At 38.8% G+C, this 19773-nt stretch overlaps 3 protein-coding genes across 10 annotated transcripts; 1 reads left to right on the top strand and 2 right to left on the bottom strand.

Annotated features, from left to right (window-relative positions):
* Positions 1–2135: 2135 nt before the first annotated feature.
* LOC140762512 (LRR receptor-like serine/threonine-protein kinase GHR1) lies at positions 2136–8151 on the top strand. Of its 2 annotated transcripts, none has more exons than XM_073100368.1 (4): positions 2136–2389; positions 2578–3720; positions 4708–6246; positions 7057–8151. In XM_073100368.1, exons 2-4 carry the CDS (start codon positions 2655–2657, stop codon positions 7641–7643), a joined length of 3192 nt encoding a protein of 1063 aa, XP_072956469.1. In that variant the 5' UTR covers positions 2136–2389; positions 2578–2654; the 3' UTR covers positions 7644–8151. The 2 variants fall into 2 exon arrangements, with proteins under 2 accessions (XP_072956469.1, XP_072956470.1); XM_073100369.1 differs by having other exon boundaries at positions 2566–3720.
* Positions 8039–16522, bottom strand: LOC140762513 (uncharacterized). 7 transcript variants are annotated; one of them, XM_073100372.1, is made up of 13 exons: positions 16424–16521; positions 16067–16097; positions 15889–15986; positions 15665–15747; positions 14499–14574; positions 14321–14388; positions 13886–13970; positions 12753–12874; positions 12560–12643; positions 10411–10557; positions 9697–9805; positions 9505–9624; positions 8039–8380 (listed from the first exon to the last, which is right to left on the bottom strand). In XM_073100372.1, exons 3-13 carry the CDS (start codon positions 15977–15979, stop codon positions 8316–8318), a joined length of 1050 nt encoding a protein of 349 aa, XP_072956473.1. In that variant the 5' UTR covers positions 15980–15986; positions 16067–16097; positions 16424–16521; the 3' UTR covers positions 8039–8315. The 7 variants fall into 7 exon arrangements, with proteins under 7 accessions (XP_072956473.1, XP_072956475.1, XP_072956474.1 ...); XM_073100374.1 differs by having other exon boundaries at positions 16067–16088; positions 16424–16475; XM_073100373.1 differs by lacking the exon at positions 16424–16521 and adding an exon at positions 16224–16417 and having other exon boundaries at positions 16067–16121.
* Positions 16523–17044: 522 nt separating this feature from the next.
* On the bottom strand, positions 17045–19400 carry LOC140762925 (uncharacterized). Its single transcript, XM_073100910.1, has 2 exons — positions 19242–19400; positions 17045–18605 (listed from the first exon to the last, which is right to left on the bottom strand). The coding sequence occupies exon 2, from the start codon at positions 18418–18420 to the stop codon at positions 17278–17280; it is 1143 nt and encodes a 380-aa protein (XP_072957011.1). The 5' UTR covers positions 18421–18605; positions 19242–19400; the 3' UTR covers positions 17045–17277.
* Positions 19401–19773: the final 373 nt, after the last annotated feature.

Below are 19773 nucleotides of genomic sequence, written 5' to 3'. Positions count from 1 at the left end.
CTTGTATCTTTTTTTTTTTCTTTTTCTTTTTAAATTTTAAATTAGTGGGTTGATGTTTGTGGTTGCCGAAAGCCTTTCATCCAACGGAAATCACCAACCCTTGGGAGTCGTAGGCCTATGTGCCATATCATGGCGAAGCTAGAGGTGACTTAAAGTCTTTGCGCTTGTGATCCTGCTTGGGATGCGCTGTATACCCAAACGTGACATCTCTTTCTGTGTATCAAGCAGCAACCAACCATTGTATTAGTCTTAGATTTAATGAAACTACCTGTCAATGGGCCTTCCCTTTAAAAAATAAAAATAAAAAAAGAGTGCAAGAGCCAGCAGTTCTTCTCTATGTAGAAGACTCCCTGAGTGGAGATTTCCGAACGGGCCTTTTCCATGTATTTTTGTTGTCAGAAATGCAACAGGACGAATCATTGCAGCAACTCATAACTCCCAATGATTTCACTTTTACAAGATCCACAACTCCTACATTCCTATCCTTCTCACGGCGTGCTTTCTCCCTAATAATTTTCTTCTATGCAGCATGATGATCCGAGCAATTGGTATCAGAAGAATCCCTCGTTCTTGATTTCAATATTTTTAGTGAGTGGATGCTCAGTAAACATAAATTATCCTCATCTTTGGTGATTGCAGGGCTAGTTAAGATTGAAATTTCCTGGAAAGTATCCGAAGTGCTTTCTATCAGAAAGGTGGACTTGGTGTTATAAACATATACTGATTCGGTGATTGCAATGATTTACTTTTACCTCCCCCTCTTTTGGGCACTTGGACAAAGAGAATTCATATAGACATATAGTAGCGGTCAAAAAGACGATTCACCTCTAAAGTTTTGCCGGATGCTCTCTCTATTTTACCTGATGAAAAGTGTCTTTACTCCTTACTCTTTACTCTTTACTCTTTACTCTTTACCCACAACCCCCAACCACTTAAGTCTAGTCATAATATCACATAGGTCATGAATCCAAATTTTACTCGAAGATGCAGAGGGTCATTTATTGTAAAATATTTAAAATTATTATTATGTGCACATAGTTTGAGTCTATTTTTAAAAAGTTAATTTAATTATCTAATCTATATATTAGGAGAAGAAGCTAGCTACTCCGTCTAAAATATAGTTAGCCAATGAGCTATATATATATATATAAAGTGTAACCAATAAACTCAAATTGAATATTGATAATAACACCTTTTTTTTTCAAGGATATATATATCAAATAAATAAATTAATTTTTTAAACATATATGTCGAACAACTAAATCAATCACTCTAAAAAATAAGACACAATAGGTCTAAATTAAGCTCATATATGTTCTAATAAAAAAATTTACTAAAAATCAATTGTGACCTTAATCGTACAGTGGTAACTTGTGGTATAAAATCAATAATATAGCTATTTTAGATTTTTAATAGTATGTAATACTCACGTAACCTAAAATTAAACTAAAAATTTAATAAATGACTGAAATATTTTTATAATAGATGGACGAGGAAAAGAGAAAAAAGAGAAAAATAAAAAAGAGTGAGTAAAATAATATTAATTGAAAATATTAGATAGAAGAGGAGAGTAGAAAATATATATATATGTACTACTATACAGTTTGACGGATGCTCTATGAATTTATGGGAGTTTATACCAAAATAAATAACTTATTAAAATAATATATAATAATATTTTACAAGTGAATTTAGAGAGGCACCAAAATTTAGTAGATTCCAAAGAAGAAGGCATGTCGTCGTCGAGCATCAGATGCCAGTCATTTTCTCAAGTGGTAGTTGGACAAGTTTTAACCAAGGCAGTCAAAGATCTGACCTGGATTGTCTGACACGTGGCACATAACTTCTCCTTTTTAGCTACTCACGGGAGGACGCCCTCTTAATGTTGTTCGATATCTATACCCCTCTCTCTTCATAAATCCACCCCCGTTCTCTGATGAAAAAAAGGTTGAAACTTTTGTATAAAATAGAGTATTCTGTTTATAGCACTCACTAATTAATTAATGGATTAATTAATTCCCTGGCTTTTAGCAGCATGCATTTGGGTCCATGTGGCCCCCTGCCTTTTGGCGGGTAATCCTAATAAAAGAAAAAAGAGAAGGGGAAAAACCTCCATTTTCCCACGCACTCTTCTCTCTACTCTCTACTCTCCACTCCACTCCACTCCACTCCACTCTCTCTCTCTCAACTCAGTAGAGGAGGAGGCAGTGGTACGGTTGGATTCTAGGGTTAGGGTTTTCCTCTTTGATCTCTTCTCCTGTTTCCTCGATCAGCATTTTAGCGGGCCTGCGCCGTTCATTTGTTGGAGTTGAAAGCCCAAAGGTTCTGGACGTTTGGTGCCTCGCGGCGGGTGGAGTTGTTTACCCTCTTACATTTGCTTTTTTTGTTGGTAAAATCTTTGATCTCGTCTTAAAGTTGTGGTTTTTTTTGCTGTTTTAGAACTCGAATCTCTTGTAAAGCTGGCATCTTTCTTCTTTGATCGAACTTAAAACACTGTTATTGATCTAAAGAAAATGTTAGTGGCTGTTAAAAGTGGCGACTTTTAGTCATTTAAAGCTCTTTTAGTGCCTCTCTCAGATGAACAAAGATCTCTCTGGAACGCAGCAGCTTTTACTTCGAGCGGTAGAGTAGTGTGCTGATGTTAAGAGGTGGAAATGGAGATATTTGGTAGAGTTTTGGTGGTGTTTCTACTTGTTGTCCCTTCCTTCTGCCAGCTCCCATCGCAAGATACTTTAGCCCTCCTTGCATTTAAGAAGGGGATCACTCGTGACCCAAGTGGGTATGTCTGCGATTCATGGAATGAGGAGTCCGTCGATTTTAATGGATGCCCATCATCTTGGAACGGGATAGTTTGCAATGGGGGTAAGGTGGCAGGTGTTGTCCTTGACAATCGAGACATCGCTGGCAATGTTGATCTATCTGTGTTTACCAACCTTACAATGCTTGTTCAACTCTCAATGGCCAACAACAACCTCTCTGGTAGTCTACCGGACAATGTGGGTGACTTCAAGAACTTGAAGTATCTGGATATTTCCAACAATGGATTTGATGGGCTGTTGCCTCTCAATATCGGGAAGTTTCGTAACTTGCAAAACCTTTCATTGGCTGGAAATAACTTCTCTGGTCCACTTCCCAGCTCAATTGGAGGGCTTGCTTCGATTCAGTCCTTAGATTTGAGCCGCAACTCTTTTTCTGGTCCTGTGCCTTCAGCTTTGAAGGGCCTTAAGAGCTTGATTTATCTAAATCTCTCATATAATTCTTTCACAAATGGAATTCCAGCTGGCCTTGGACAGATTTGGAGCCTCCAGTCTGTTGATTTGAGCTGGAACCAACTAGGTGGTGGTTTTGATTGGAAATTCCTGACAGAATCTAGTGTTGTTCATGCAGACTTCAGTGGGAATTCACTCGTCACTTCAAATCTGACGGATGTTAAATTATTAGCAGATATTTCAGATACAGTTAAGTATCTAAACCTTAGCCACAACCAACTGACCGGTTCACTGATTGATGGAGTGGAGCTTGCTGCTTTTGGGAGTTTGAAGGTGCTAGATTTGAGCTTTAATCAGTTATCAGGGGATCTCCCAGGATTCAACTATGTATATGATCTCGAGATTCTGCGACTAGCGAACAATGCCTTCTCTGGTTCTGTACCGAATGCTCTTCTTAAGGGTGATTCTCTGGTGTTAAGTGAACTGGATTTGAGTGCGAATAAACTTTCAGGTATGTAAATCAAATTGGAAGATGGAACGTCAATTACAATAATGTTCTTTCTTTTCCTTTCTCAGCATTCTTCATGTGCTCTAGCATACATTCTGATTAGCAATTAACGAAAATTTTTGAGAAGTTTTACAATGCTACTTGATGTGATTCGCATTAACATGTGAAGTGAAGGTCAAAGGAAGCAGTAAGTGGAAAAAGTGATGTTTCGTTCCTGTTTGAACACCTAAAGGATATATTTGACACTGCAATGTGACACCTCTTACTTTGTTGTTGGTTTTGTTACATGACGTTAATGGCCGAAAAGACAAAATAAACTTATATGTAAAAGTTGTGACTTGTGATGTCTGCTGTGATTGTTCTGCCATTTCAATTTGTGCACCCTGTTATGTATTATTGACGGCTATATTATTAGATTAGATACTCTTTTCTGGCAGAAGTTTCAAGTTCATCTATAATAGAATGTATTAAGTGGGCTTAATATCATTAGCTCTATATCATGCCAATTTCCTATTCTTTACGAAGTATAAATCCCCAAGTTAATATCCCTCTGTCCTCAATGATGGGGCATGCTTTACCTCATCAGTATTTCCTGTTGTATGTCATTCTTCGGAGGATTACATTATATTAGTTATCTAATGTGATTAGTCCATATAATGTATGTGCTAGATATAGAGTACCTAATCTAATCAAGTCCACCTGTCCTCAGTGTCTACTTGTACTGGCTTTCTTTCCTGATAACATGATGAAATCCAGGTGGACCATTGCTAAATTAGATCACAGCCTTCACTTATGTTGGCAATCTAAGGTTTCTTCTGGCCCTTAACAATGATGGTTACAGTTATTTAAACAGAATTCTTGGAAATATTCTTTCATTGAGACATGGATGTTGCCGTATGGCCCGTACCGTCTAGAAAATGTATCTTATTGTTATTTGCTGCTGGTTTAGCAGTCACCTATTGTGTACTAACATGACTATTCATATTGCAGGGCATATCAATATGATCACATCAGAAAATCTACGGATTATCAATCTTTCTTCTAATGCCATTTCTGGTAAACTTCCACTGGTTACAGGAAGCTGCACTGTGTTGGACTTATCAAATAATCAATTTAGAGGAAATCTATCTGCAATTACAAAATGGGGCGATGATCTTGAATATATTGATCTTAGCAAGAATCAGTTGATGGGTTCCTTTCCAGAGGTAACCTCACAGTTCTTACGCCTGAACTACCTTAACCTATCTCATAATGCTCTTGTGGGCACCATCCCAGAAGTTATCTTGCAATATCCAAAACTTACTGTTCTTGACCTTAGTTCCAACCAGTTTGGTGGCCCCATTCTGAAAGATTTGCTAACTTCCTCCACATTACAAGAGCTTTATCTCAAAAGCAATTTACTCATAGGTGGCATCGTATTGTCACCATCAACTTCCAGAAAATCTAATCTTCGTGTGCTCAGTATTGCTGGCAACCATCTTAATGGCAATTTCTCTGATGATTTTGCCTTCTTTTCGGGTCTTCAAGTGCTTGACATATCTGCAAATAATTTCTCCGGTCTTCTGCCTCCAGCTATTACCAAGCTTATATATCTTACCTCTCTTGATGTATCCCAGAATGCCTTTACAGGCTCCTTACCTGCAACATTGCCCGACACTCTTGTATCCTTCAATGCATCATACAACGACCTGTCTGGGATGGTTCCAGTAAACTTAAGAAAGTTCCCGGATTCTTCCTTCCATCCTGGAAACTCCAGATTAGAGTTTCCTGATGGCCCACCTGGATCTAGCAGTGCTCCATCCGAAGGATCTGGCCACAAGCCCCTCGGAACATCCATTAAGGTGGCAATTATATCGACTAGTATTGTTGCTCTGCTCATTCTAATAATTTTAGCTATAATATGGCATTACAAGAGAATTTCAAGGACCCCAAGCTCAGAAAGGGTCTCAGATAAAAATGTTCAGAGATGGACCTTGCCAGAGAATTCTGGTGTTAGAGGCAAGGAAACTGGCAGTGCTTCAGTGGTGTCATCTCCGCCAAAAGGATCTATATCTGAGCTAATTAGTCCAGAAGAGAACATGGCAGTAGCAGTTGCCGGCTTTTCACCTTCCAAGGGCAGCCGATTTTCATGGTCACCAGGTTCTGGTGATACATACAGACACGAAACTCTAGGAAGGTTGGATGTACGCTCACCCGATAGTATGGCCGGGGAGTTGCACTTCTTGGATGAAACAATCACACTGACACCAGAGGAATTATCAAGGGCACCAGCAGAAGTATTGGGAAGGAGCAGCCATGGCACTTGTTATAGGGCGACATTAGAGAATGGGGTCTTCTTGACAGTGAAGTGGCTCAGAGAAGGTGTAGCAAAACCTAAGAAAGAATTTGCTAAAGAGGCTAAAAGATTTGCAAATATTAGACACCCTAATGTTGTTGGGTTGAGGGGATACTATTGGGGCCCTACTAAGCATGAGAAGCTCATTTTATCAGATTATATTTCTCCTGGAAGTCTCGCTAACTTTCTCTATGGTATGTTCTCTAGCCCCAGTATAATGGCTTCTACTTCTACTTGTTTTAGTCCATCTATTTTGTTTGAATCCCTTTCATCCTCTCTTAAATACTCCCATTGAACGATAAATATTATTTACCCCGACATAATAACGCCCTAGCTTCATTGAAGCTAGGCCATAAGAAACACTGAGCATAATAAAAGAATGATAAAGGATCTCCTTCCTTTTTCTTCTTAATGTATCTCCTGCTCGCTGATTTCTAGTTTTCCATCTTCTATCTGACAGTTCATATCATGCCCCCAAATCTGACACCGGAAACTATACTTGTTAATCACTAGCAGGTCTGCTATATTTGTCAGGCTAACAAAATTAATTGGGCAAAGAAAATATAGATAGGTGGCATCCACATACAGCATGTGGCGTTTGATAAATGTTTATCAAGAAAAGAGATTGCTTTTGTTTTCCATATCTTCCCGATTGATTTTCACATCAAGTTTCTCTTATTAAGTTATTTGGTATTCTTCTATTGATACTGGTAACATATAAGAAGAAAAGGCAAAGCTATTACATCATTTGGTTGTAAAGAAAAATATCTTCCTTTATTTATCCTCTTACTAGGATTTTGCTGAGTAAAATTTAGTGAGCTGGTCGATCAGACACGAATAATTCTGGAGCTTCAGAGTTTCCTTACCAGAAATCAGCTCAATCCAGTTCTTTAATAACCCACATATGATATGCAAATTTTATAGCTTGCCCACTCAACCTTTTACCATATATATGTATTTTCAGTTGATAAGATCATGATATGAACTTTGAAACCAATTTTCAGATCGACCAGGAAGGAAAGGCCCACCATTAACCTGGGCACAGCGGCTGAAGTTAGCAGTTGATGTTGCGCGCGGCCTGAACTATCTCCATTTTGACAGAGCTATCCCACACGGGAACCTCAAAGCAACCAACATACTGCTCGATGGTCTTGACCTCAATGCGCGAGTCGCAGACTATTGCCTTCACCGCCTGATGACTCAGTCAGGGACGACCGAGCAGATCCTCGATGCTGGAGCGCTCGGATATCGTGCTCCAGAGCTGGCTGCGTCCAAGAAACCATCCCCGTCTTTCAAGTCGGATGTTTATGCGTTTGGCGTGGTGCTTTTGGAGCTCCTGACGGGAAGATGTGCAGGCGATGTCATCTCAGGTGAGGAGGGTGGTGTCGATCTGACGGACTGGGTCCGGCTTAGGGTGGCAGAAGGGCGAGGGTCGGATTGTTTCGATCCATCGATGCCTCCTGATTTAGCAAACCCTCGTGCAGCAGCTGAAGGTATGAAAGAGATGCTGGGTATAGCATTGAGATGCATTCGTCCAGTCTCAGAGAGACCAGGTATCAAGTCAGTGTACGAGGATTTATCATCCATATGAGACTGATCTAAGCTTATTCTTGTGTGTAAAACTTCATTTTTCTGATTTCTTCATAATTTAGTCATTGCTGTTAGGCTTTCATTACACAACTTTCATCGTCCTTAATGAGAGAGCTTTTTGGGTGTGGAAACCTTTTTAGTCCGTCAAAATGAAAAGGGCAACACCGACAACTAAATTTATGATATATAGCAAGGAGATTACTCACAATCAAAGCTGACGAGCAAAAAGGAAAACTAAGAATGGAATATAAGATGTAGAGAATCTAGTTTCTCCTAAAATTTCTTTTGCACGCCGTCAGTATTTTGAATAAGATGGAATTAGTATGTATCATCGCAAATCACCAAGGAGATTACTAAAGACACCTCAATTGTGTCAAGTCAGTAAACATGGGGCTCTAGAAGAGGAAAAATAATCACATCAAATGTATTACCAAGGAAATCGCATACCCATCCATTGATCAAAACTCGACCTGGACTATTAAATTATGTAAACCAAAAATGACAATTCCGCAACAAAAGCTTCGGTCCTATTCTACAGGAAGGAAGAACTGTAAAATTGACTGCTAAAAGTGGTTAAATCATGGTAATGCGAGTGCAATAAAACAACATCTTTGCGCATTGGCTCATTGCTTTCCCTTGTCCCTTTCCCATTCTCTAGCTTCTACTCATTGCTTTATCTCGTAGTCTTTGACTTTGTTATAGACTCGATAATTCTGTACATCCACCGGTCAAGCATTCCTGTTTTACAGAAGAAAGACCACTAAGCAATGGATAGATTGAATAAGAGAAATATTTAGAGTCTATGTCTACACCATACTATGCCAACACTAACGGCCAAACATGCCCACAGCTAGAGTATGAACAGGATTCAGGAAGAGTTGAGAGTAATGAGGTAACTTATCAAGTGATCTAAGATTTTTTTTAATTTAATATAAAATTTCAAAATTAATAGCACTTCTAAACTATTTATAGATCTAGACTCACTGTCCTTCTCATTTGCCAACTCATCCATTTCCATTATGTCATCATCTTCTCCATCTCTCTCCCCTAACCTTCCTCTCCTCCATCACCCCAGTCAAAACCATCTCCTCTCACACACCACCCACCTCTTCCTGTCCTCTCCCCCTCCCCTCCAAAATGATACATAGGTGTGCCCCTCTCTAATCTCATTATAACCCTCATCATGGTGGGGGGAGTGATGGTGTGTAGTGGAGGAGAAATGGCGGTGCCGGCAGGGTCAAGTGCGGTGACAAACATGGTGGAGGTGGCAGCAGAGTGGGAAAAGAGAGGAAGGGCGAGAGTAGGTGTGGAGTGGAGAAGAAAAGAGTTAGCTGGGATTGAGAGAGGGTGGGTTTGGTTGAGTGGGATTGGAAGAATGGGTGATTTTGGTTGGTGAAAGAGGGGAAGAAAAAATGAGAGAGATCGGGAAGGGTGGGAAGATATAATGTGGCAGAGATTAATGAGGTGGCAAATGACAAGGAAAGAGAACCTATTTCTGAACTCTAATGTTTAGAAATTCACTCAGATAATTAGATTTCAACTCCTTACTTCCTTGATTATAACTAACAGTAGTTTTGCCTACAAAATGTTTGCTAGTATTAAGTTTTCCTATTCAGAAGGCCTAATTTAAAAGACATAGGCAAGTAAAAGAATTAATCCTCCAGATCTCACACTAAATCTATTTTCATAAGCTAACATAACAGACTTATGTGAGCAATATTGTGTCAGTGATATGCTAAGAAAACTATGAACTTGCAAAAATAATGGACAACGAAAGACAAGTGAATGAGATCATGAGACAGTGCACATGTATTACATGCATAACCATCGTAGCACAAGCCATATCAGAAAAAGGAAAGGACCTGTCAGAGCGAATGTCCCGCCAAGCACGGCACACAAACGGGTAATGAAATGCAGAAAGCTGCGGCGTTCTTCTCGAATGGTCACAATAATAGGAGAGAGATCATACAAAAAGTAAACAGCTGCATCATGTAAAAGTATGTAAGTAACTACAGAAAAACAAGAAGAAATTTCCATGCTAATTAAGATACAACCTGGCCAGGATCTATCAGTCTCGCGTATGGGAACAAAATATTCTGTCACGGAAAATTGATTTGTAGGCAATACTTCTTTCGAGAGATATCTGTATTCAGTTGGAACAATCTGCACAAACACTAACATTACTTTTGAAAAGAAACAGTACATTGTCAAATTGCAACTCCTGAATACCAATTTGACAAAAATCTGATGTAACAAACATACTCATGATTACAAGCAACAAAAATTTATATCAGTATTTACTATCTGAAGGAAGTTCATGGTAAAATTCAGAAACTGACAGAAATGTCTGCCTTAGGTTATACAAATAATCATAATTGCCCAAATCCAGCAGTTCAAGTTCACCTCCCAACATAAAAAATATGATGGTTCCTTTTACATTGTATGATACAGTCCACCAGGATGTTTAGTCACATTAAGTTATAGAATAGCAATCATGCTTCTAGATTTTGGGAAAACATAACATGATCCGTGCATCTTAGGTTTAAAAATGGTCAGTCACCCATAACTAATCCACGTTAAGCATTATAAAAGATTTTTTCAATCATGTATTTCGTACTGATCAACAATAGCATCGAACCTATTAAAGAATAAGCCTTCAATGTCAAAAGCAGGTTAGATCCATCAAGTTCATGTTAAAAAAAGAGCACATCAACTGTTTTTAACAACGAAAAATGAGCTTGTAAAAGTACATCTACTAGATGGTTTACCTTGATATAGTATTTAAAAGTTCCACTTGTATCATGGAGGATCCTGGTAGTTCCATCAAGAGGGTTGTGAATTCCAGGGTATTTTGGGCCAAATGACAAGTCATGAATAATGTGACTAACATTTACATGACTTGATCCTTCAAAAATCTATACAAAAGATAAATACCAAGAACATTATTGTTTAATACAAGTAAAATGTATGTGTCAGACTAAACAGTATAATTTGCATTATATAAAGGACAATAAGCTAAAAAATAATATAGACTAGTTCTCTTTACTTGCCTTTATTTCGAAGTAGTTTATCTCATATTACTACATTAGAAATGCAATAGCTCATCGCATAAAAAAGAAGCTTTCATACCACCAATTACACCATGTTTGGTTATCAGGAAGTAAAGTGATCTTGAAAATTGGAAGATGTTACGAAACTTACTTTCTAACAATAATTTATCACATCCTAATGTTTGGTCAGGATAGAGTGTGAGATTGGAACAGTGAGTTTTTGTATTTTTTATTATTTGGTTGAGATTTGAGAAAAGTGAAAGATAGAAGTTAAAACTTAAAAAAACAAAAATAAAAGGATTTATTTACATCTATACCCATCCAAATTTCCTTATTGTATGTATACCCTTTTAAATTCTGTATTTGCATGTATATCCTTTAAAAAACCTTCGTATTTTGCATAAATACCCTTTAGGTTACTTTTTGACAACCATATATTAAAATCTTTAGTACTTAAAATATTAAAAGACATAGATACCATTTAAGTGTAGTCAAATTGATGAAATTTTAATGGTTAGTTAGGTTTGAGAGGTCTCCAGAAAAAAGCTCTAAAAGGTCTCCATGCAAAAAATGATAATAATAAATAAGGACATAAATGTAAATACAATGTTAGAATGGTATATATGTAACAAAGAGAGTTCAGAAGGGTATAGATGTAGGGATAAATTTTTTTTTACAAAAAACATAGGTTCAGATATAAACTTTTTTAGGAACTTAATAGTCACATGCAAAATATGCGACTGTTAAGTAGAGGTGGACGTGCACTCTCCCTCCTCCTGAGAGAAGGGGGATTGGGCCAATAAATGGAAATCCAATGATATAGGGAAAATCAATAGAATCACTTCCCAATTCATCTCCAACAACCAAACAATGGAAGTGGGGCAATTCCTATAAATACCCACTTCACTTCCCTCACTTCTCAGGATTCAAACACGATCTAATGAAAAAATCTAATTTAAGAATGCAGACATTTATCAATAACAACTGTGGCGTCTTGAGATAAGAAACCAACTATTTGTCAATAACAAAATACTGAAAGCAACAAAAGAAGGGCCACTAAATAGCATTGGGTCGGGTGTAAAACTAGACTTAAGTTCTTGTTGAGCTCTTCAATATTCCCCACTTGGGTGAAATCAAATTTGAGCAGACCCTCCTAAAAATCCAGATCCCAGCACATCAAAATTATCATAAGGCAAACTCAGTTCAAGTGAAAGAAAAATAATATAAATCTGCTAGAGGTGGAATTCTCATTATAGTAAGGAATAAATAAAGATTAGCAAGGCCATATTAGAAATACCAAAATTATATTTCAATCATTATAACTTATCCCTAAGATGATAAATGATTAAATCCTTGAGGCAGCCCTTCTGAATACACTGAAAACCCTAATCTTTCTAGAAGCTCCTGTGTGAATAGACAAAATTGCCGATTTCACAAGGATATGCATCTTGAAAGCTAAATGGTGCAAGAGATCTTCTGAAGGATTTATTGCGAGAAAGAAAGTTTCCGAAGCCATGATACCTATTCCACCAGCTTACACTGAACATTATGGTCTGTGACTTGATCGTAGTAATATACTCCTGCCACATAAAGTTTAGGGAGCTACACAGCTGCAACCATTCTCCATCCTCTATTAGCTTGCCTACTTAACATCAGAGAAGGTCCTAGTGTTTCTCCATTCGGTAATCAGTTCCACACCTAGTGTACTTGAACTAATGATTGTTTACTGAAGTACTGTGCACAAGACGGCACCACAACTTATATATATTGCAACACTCATAAATACCTATAGTTGATACATTTTTTGGAAACTCTAAGAAGTGACCTTTCATCATATCAGGGGAATGCTGGGGTTTGGGTAAACAACCTGTTGAGCAACGAAAATGTTCAACCCATGCACCGAGATATGAAAGTTTCCAGCAACTCTTTGCACATCTAGAACTCCATAAATCTGCGGAAAATGAAAATCCCGATGAACCTTGGGCAAGAAAAATAGTCATGATGAAACATCAATCATTGTCTCACATCAAAATGAACAGCGAGCAAAGGAAATAACGTACTCGACACCCTTCACCATTATCCATTGCATGTTTCACATTCTTAACCATTTTTTCGGCATCTGAGTTATAAGTGTGCTCAAGCTTCTTTTGAGAAGAATCGTCATGATGACCATCGCCATGATCTGCTTAAATGTTACCAACAAAATAGTAAGTTTGAAAAATAATTTGTGACATAAGCCAAACCTGCTAAATTCCTCTTTCATTGTATGTAATAAAAATTGGCAGGTTTGTCACAAATAGAAACCCAGCCCAAAACATGAAGGTCTCCAATAAGTTGAAGGCTTGAGACAAGAAACAATAACAAGGAGATGGAAAGGGGAAAGTTGTGATTTCCATTTACAGGCAGCCTTAGAATTATGCCTCATGCTGAAAGAGACTTTTCATTTACGTATTTGACAGACAACAATTTGCCACCAACAAGAAAATTGCAGACCCAAAACATCCTTAGTTGACTTGTAGGCTAGCCAAGCCTTGGAAAGAGAGAAGATCACCAATATGTTAAGGTCAATGGAGAATATTTAGGAATTTCACCACTAAGACTAACTATAAGGGAAACGAGGTACAGCCAATACAAACTAGACTCTGAGACAAGCTGTTGACTTGTTATAAACAGACTCCATAACTAAACAATCACCTGCAGAGATAAACATAATCATGTATCTATCTTATGCAGAAAATACCAAAAGAAGCCCTCATTACATAAGCACAAAATGATTGTACAGTGTTCTAACTTCCAAACCTGAATTATGAGGTTAAAAGTTCTTGCATTTAAGTGAGCATAAACAAGCACATTAATTTCAGTAAAAACCAAGGAAAAGATGGCAATAAGATATTAAAAAACATATGGTAATTAGCAATTCTTTGTCATTTAAAAATTACAGTACAATCTTATTTACAACAATAACTACCCAATATATCTAGACCACATCACTGTCTAAATTACATGCCAAAATTTCTAAATTAAGCACACCAATGGGCTACATAGAACCAGCTACTTATTTGTAGAAAGTAGTGAAAGAAAGTTTCATTGACAAGCACTAGCACCAATATAAGACAAAACTCATAATCTGATATACCCAACTAAATCTAGTTAATTCTATAGTGCATGGAACTTAGATGTGGGGAAAACATACCGTGCTTGTGATCTGAGTGCTCCTTTTCAACAAGATCAGACAAATATTCTGTGCCAATGATATCACCCTCTTTATTCAAGCGAAGCTTCATTTTGAATACAAAAGGTAGAATAACAAATATAAGATAATTATTGAACAGCCATTGACTTCCAAAGAAATAGATAAGCTTTTGAATTAAAAACCCAAGCTTATGCAGAACAACATATTCATGTGAATATGATACTCAATGAATAGAACTAATTTGCAGTAACAAAAGAAAAATGAAGTTATAAGTATTGATGTAAGAGTGAAATTTCAGCTCACAATGTTAAAAGTCAAATGAAAAGAAAAAAAAATACAATAGCCATGATATACAAGGAACAGTGTGCATAATCTTGCACAAGCAAACAAGAGAAGAAACTTAGTGACAGACAAAGTGCTAAATAAAATTCTTACCTTCCATATATTTGTATCCAGGTCCACCTCATGCTTGCCAGACATGTCAATGGCATCCACGCTCACAACTGAAAAGCGTTTAAGTAATAGAGAAGAATTAACACAAGAATGGGAATAGAGGAGCGCCAAATAACTTCTTTTGAATTTAACAGGATTAAAGAAGTGAATTACAACCGACCTTCACAAGGTAAAGAAGGAAATGTCATGTTTATGTGAATTGGAAGAGTTTCTCCTCGTTTCAGATCCACAGACATCTGTAAAAGTCATTGATTTTTACCAAAACTTAAGGTTATTAGACTGGCATATAACAAAAGAACGCCCTTCTCACTTGTGTAAATACAAAGCATAGAGAATCAGAGAAAGTATGCTTTAACTACTGCATGATTCATCCTCCTGCCAGTGAGTAGAATGACACATCATTGCTTATAATTTCAATGGAAAAATGATCCTACTTCTTGATTCTATTTCTAGCAAGTGCAAAGAGGCCATGTTTTCCAGAGAGATTTAACTTTTTTCTACAACAAACTTCGAACTCTGTGTCTGAGAAAATTGTGTCTTGTAGCAGCTTTTGGGCTAAGGCCCATATGGAAGATGGAAATATTTGTTCAGGCGACCCAGCTTACACGGATAGTAGAAAACCTGGCCTGATTTCAGATTGAGGGCGTTAGAGCCAGATAAAGAAATAGCCATGTCTAGTATTTGGGAAGAACTAGAATGGTCTTGCCAAGTGGACTCTAGAGGTCTGCATGATTTGCATTTCCATATGATTTCTTCTTAACTGACCAATCAAATATTCAAATCTTTGAACAAGTTGGCAAGTTATGCCTACCACCTAGAGCCTATGTGATTGTCAAGAGCCTAACTCAAACATGTAACATTTTCTCATGCGGAAAAACACTATCCAGCTCTTATAAGAGATATGAAAAGGACCAAAAAAAGTGCCTCACAACTATTACCCATCAATTAACACAAAATTTGATGCAACTCTTGGAATGCTCACTTAAAACTCAAAGTGCTAATTCAGTCAACTTGGTTTCCCTACATGTAAATATCTCAGTAGCCATAATGAGATTGATCTTAAATCTCTCCGAAATAAAAGCACCCTAGGCCTATAAGACTCTCATATGATGTGCCGAAGAACAAAAAAGATGATTATAAGAATTTGAGCATTGAAGATAGATGATACATGCTACAGGTAAGTAGTGAGATAAAGATGATTAAATAATACTCAAACATCTTCAAAAAAGAAATGGCGCATGCCTCTTTAAATTAGCATTAAAGAAATAAAGAGTTCGATCTCTCTATCAACCATTAGCTAAATGTATTGAGAAAGTATTACCCAACCTGATGCACTGTGTAAGTAGTGAGATAATACTTCAACTCGTGCACAAACAATGTCGCCATTATTGCAAGCCCAATGATGGATACTGCAGAGCACAGAACAAAAGTAGCTTCACTGGATGAGTCCGCCAAGAAAGATGCTACTTCACTATGTTACTCTTCGTAATTCCAATCGTAAAACCAGATATGAATTAAAAGGAGAAACCAAAAAACACAAGAAAACGCACCAACAGCTCCAGATTTCGTCTTCTGCAACAGGTGGTCTTCTGCCCGCGGGAATGCATCAAAATTTCTCAAACCTTGCAGTTTGACACCCATCTTCGATCTGTTACCGATCAATACTCGATTACAATTCAAAATAATGCTACCACAACCAGGTAGTACGACCAGTAACGAATCCACTACCTTCGACTTGATCACCTGTAATCTGTAAACCCTAAAAAGATAAAGAAAATTACACCTGCGATGTCAAATCAAGAAAAATAATAATTCTCGCAACCTATCTACATGAGAATATCTCGAGAATAATTAGATACCAGAGAAGGCAAGAGACGAAATTTACCCTCGAGAAGAGATAATACCCAATTCGTCGGCGGTAATAGTAAATTACAGAAGAAATAGGCGGAATGATGGATCAAAATTCCGGAGAACAGCAAACAAACATAATTTTTCAGTCGGAAACACTGGATCAAAACGAGAAGGGGATCGAGGAGAACAACAGATCGAATAAAATAATCGTCGAAGGGAAATTGTGTCGCTTACCAAAAGGTGGGATTTTCGGGTCGGTGGCGATGGCCGACGATGGCTATGGTTTGGCTCGATACGCGGGGTGTGTCGTCCGTGGCTTTGACTACCTTTAGACACGAGCAGCGCACGTGAGGTTCGCTCGAGTTCGGTTCGTGCCCGGTGGGTTTAATCGATATTCACAAAATTGCAGCTAAATGCACTTTTTTTAACTGGCTCAGTGGAGCCGTTCGATTTAGCTGCTTTACCGTAGATTCCATGAGGGTGGATCCGATTTGAATCTATTAGAATGCTCGGCTCTTTTGATCATGATCATCAAATATGTTCGAGTCGTGCATATTGGACGGCTATATTACTGTTCGTTCTAATTTAGTGAATCTTATTTATAGCTAGTGTGATCATGACTGTTGAATAATATTCGAGTCCGTTCAAATACTGAAGTGGGTCTTACCTGCTTAGTCGATTGGTGTAACCTTTATCTATGCTTTGTACTTGGAAAGCTATTGGAATTGAGGGGTTGTTTTCTGGCTCAATTCATCGATTGTGCACCAAATGTTTATTGTAGTAAATCACGGTTTCGCTTCAGCAGTCCTGATGTGAGAAAGAATGGGACGTGCAGCACGAAACAATAGATTGTGCTTATTAGAATTGTTAACAATTGAATAAAATAGGCTGTGCTTATTAGTACTCCTGAAGAAATTTCTGCAACTAAAGCAAAAACGATTAAAAGAAATTTTGGAAAAAAAAAACGTTCTCTTCATAGGTTTCACATAGTAGGTATTCGCTCTGATCTTTCCGTTTGTGTGGTGCGATAATGTTGTTGTGTCCCTTGATGGGAAAGTACACTGAATAGCTTCCGTAACCAAAATTTCTCAGCTTTTTTGTCCAAATGTTCTGTTCTTCTGTTCATCAATTTCAGGTGATCTGAAGCATCCTCCGGGCAACAAGAATCTGAACTTGTGGGCATTTTTTATCAAGTATGATGGCAGATGAACAGCTGAAGCTGATTTCTGGATAGGACCCATCTTGCCCAAGAGATCCTTGAAGGTATACTCCTCCGGTAACATGCCGAACAGATCATCTCCCTGACAAATTATTCTCTGAATCCTCGAGTGATCTAGAAAGCTTGGGCTCTTAACTCTGTCAGCATGGCTGTAAGCTGTCATCTTGAACACAAATTCTTTGATTTTTCTGAAGCAAAAACTGCAATGCCACCCTGCCTCTGCTAGCATCAGGTCTGTCTGCCGTGAATGCCGGTATCGTGTCTGCTCTCTGTACAAATGCGCTGTCGCACGCCAGCTGCTATAATCTACTGGGAATTCAAAGGAATACATATAATGCCTCAGCTCCAGGTGCATCACTGGAGGAATGCTGTCGCACCACCGCAACAGCTCCACCGTCTGGACACTAGGGATCTCATCGGCGTCAGACATGATAACGACATCGCCAACTGCAATACCTGATCTGTGGAGCAGAGAATTGATGGCCAACCTCTGCCTGGACTCCAGTGCAAAAGGGTCTCTGCGCAACCGGGGGTCTACCATGCTGCTAGGAAACATTTCATAGACGATCTTTGGACTGGCGAATGCGAAGCGACGAAGGTTGTTGATGAAGAAGAGCGGCTTCTCCATGCCAGTGAAGGTGGCATTGGATTCGAGGATAACAAACTTGTCGACATAAGGGAGGAGCTCATGATAACGGATTTCAAGGATATCGAGCTCGTTGCTGAAGAGGATAGCATCAAACACGCGACGAGGGGTGGGGAGAATCCCCCAACCATGCAGCTGACAAAGCTCAGACATGGAGACATTGGGAGCATAGTAGTGCGGCAGACGGATGAAGGGGCGAGGCGGGGTGTCCCATAATGGCCGGAGGAAGTAGGACAACTTGTCAACATGGAGAAAAACGGCCATGAAACACAACGGGACAAGTATGAGGACGATTATGACGGTGCGGGGATAAACGGCGAGCCGCTTTCTTTTGGTTGCAGGGGGGTGGGGAGATCTGCCGGCCATTCCAGGGATTTAAAATGGAAGACAAGATAAAGATGGTTGCAAGCAGCTTTGGTAAAGCTTGTGGCTTATATTATTGGTGGATATGGAGAATGACATGTTCATCTGGCAGGGGAATACCGCACGTAACTTGAGCATCTTAAGCAAGAAATCAACTGATAGTACCATGAAGTTATACTATGAATTATCTGCATTGTAGAATAAGATCATGAGAGGGTTAATTAAGTTCACAAAATTATGAGATAGCAGATCAATGTCTGGTTATGCGCAACATAAAGATTGGCATGAATCCAAATGCCATGACCTCAATCGTTAGAGCATTTCAAATACTATAACTACTTTAATCCTTTCCTAACCTGATTTCCTACAGTAATGCTACCAATCAGGTGCTGCCAAGGCACAAGAATGTAATAAATGCATGCATTTGGGCTGCAGACGATCTGAACTCCCTATCAAGCACCAGATAGTAAAAGAAAAGGCGCATGATTTACACCTCGTCAAATGCATCATGCATGCCCCATGCCCCCCCACTCCGCCCGATTCCCGATGTGGCTCCACTATTCCAACGTCAATTGACCAAAACACCCTTCAATCTGAAGGGTCTGCCCCCAATCCGTCGCCGTCCGTCGTCCTTTAAGGACGGAGACGGAGGAGAACAAAACCAAAATCCGAAACTAACTTCTAGAAGATAAACTCGAATCGATTGAGCTTGATCCGATACCATTTTATTCCTAAAACTATCCGGATAAAAACCCCCCCTTCAACCGGATAAATCGCAGAATAGGGAAAAAAAAAAAAGAACACGAACTTGAATAAGAACTCACCTCGAAATCGAATCATCAGTATCCATCTCTTCCGCTCTCGGTTGATACCACTGGAAACCCTCTTGCTTGTTCGTCTTCTTCGAAACTAACTAGGCGCTTACGAATCCTGATGGCCTTCGTTTTTATCGCTACCAGATTAATTTCTTTTAACCAGAAGTAGCGAACGGTAAACGCCAGTGAAAAATAGTAATAAAAGATGGACCATTCTAGACCAAGTCCGAAGCAAGCGACCGTACGACCACGAGATTACCGGATTGCCCCCGATGCTTATCTCGAACGCGACGTTTTTATCGCGCTCGATGGGTGGATCGGACGGTCAGAATTTAAAGGACTTGATAGGGATTTCGAGAATAGTTGGGTGGATGGGAAGAATCATGTCGGTATGATTGCCGCCCGCCATCTTTTGCTCCATTCCCGGGCTTTTTCTATTTCCAAGTGGACTCGAACGACGTCGAACATCAAACTCTCGCGCGGCCAATGGTTAGCTTCCACGTCGGAAGAGAGTATTTTTGGATCGCAGATTCGTGGAGCA

Source organism: Typha angustifolia, chromosome 7 (genome assembly GCF_048772165.1).
Source record: "Typha angustifolia cultivar Huaian chromosome 7, ASM4877216v1, whole genome shotgun sequence".
NCBI lineage: Eukaryota > Viridiplantae > Streptophyta > Magnoliopsida > Poales > Typhaceae > Typha > Typha angustifolia.
This window is presented reverse-complemented; position numbering and strand designations above follow the sequence as displayed.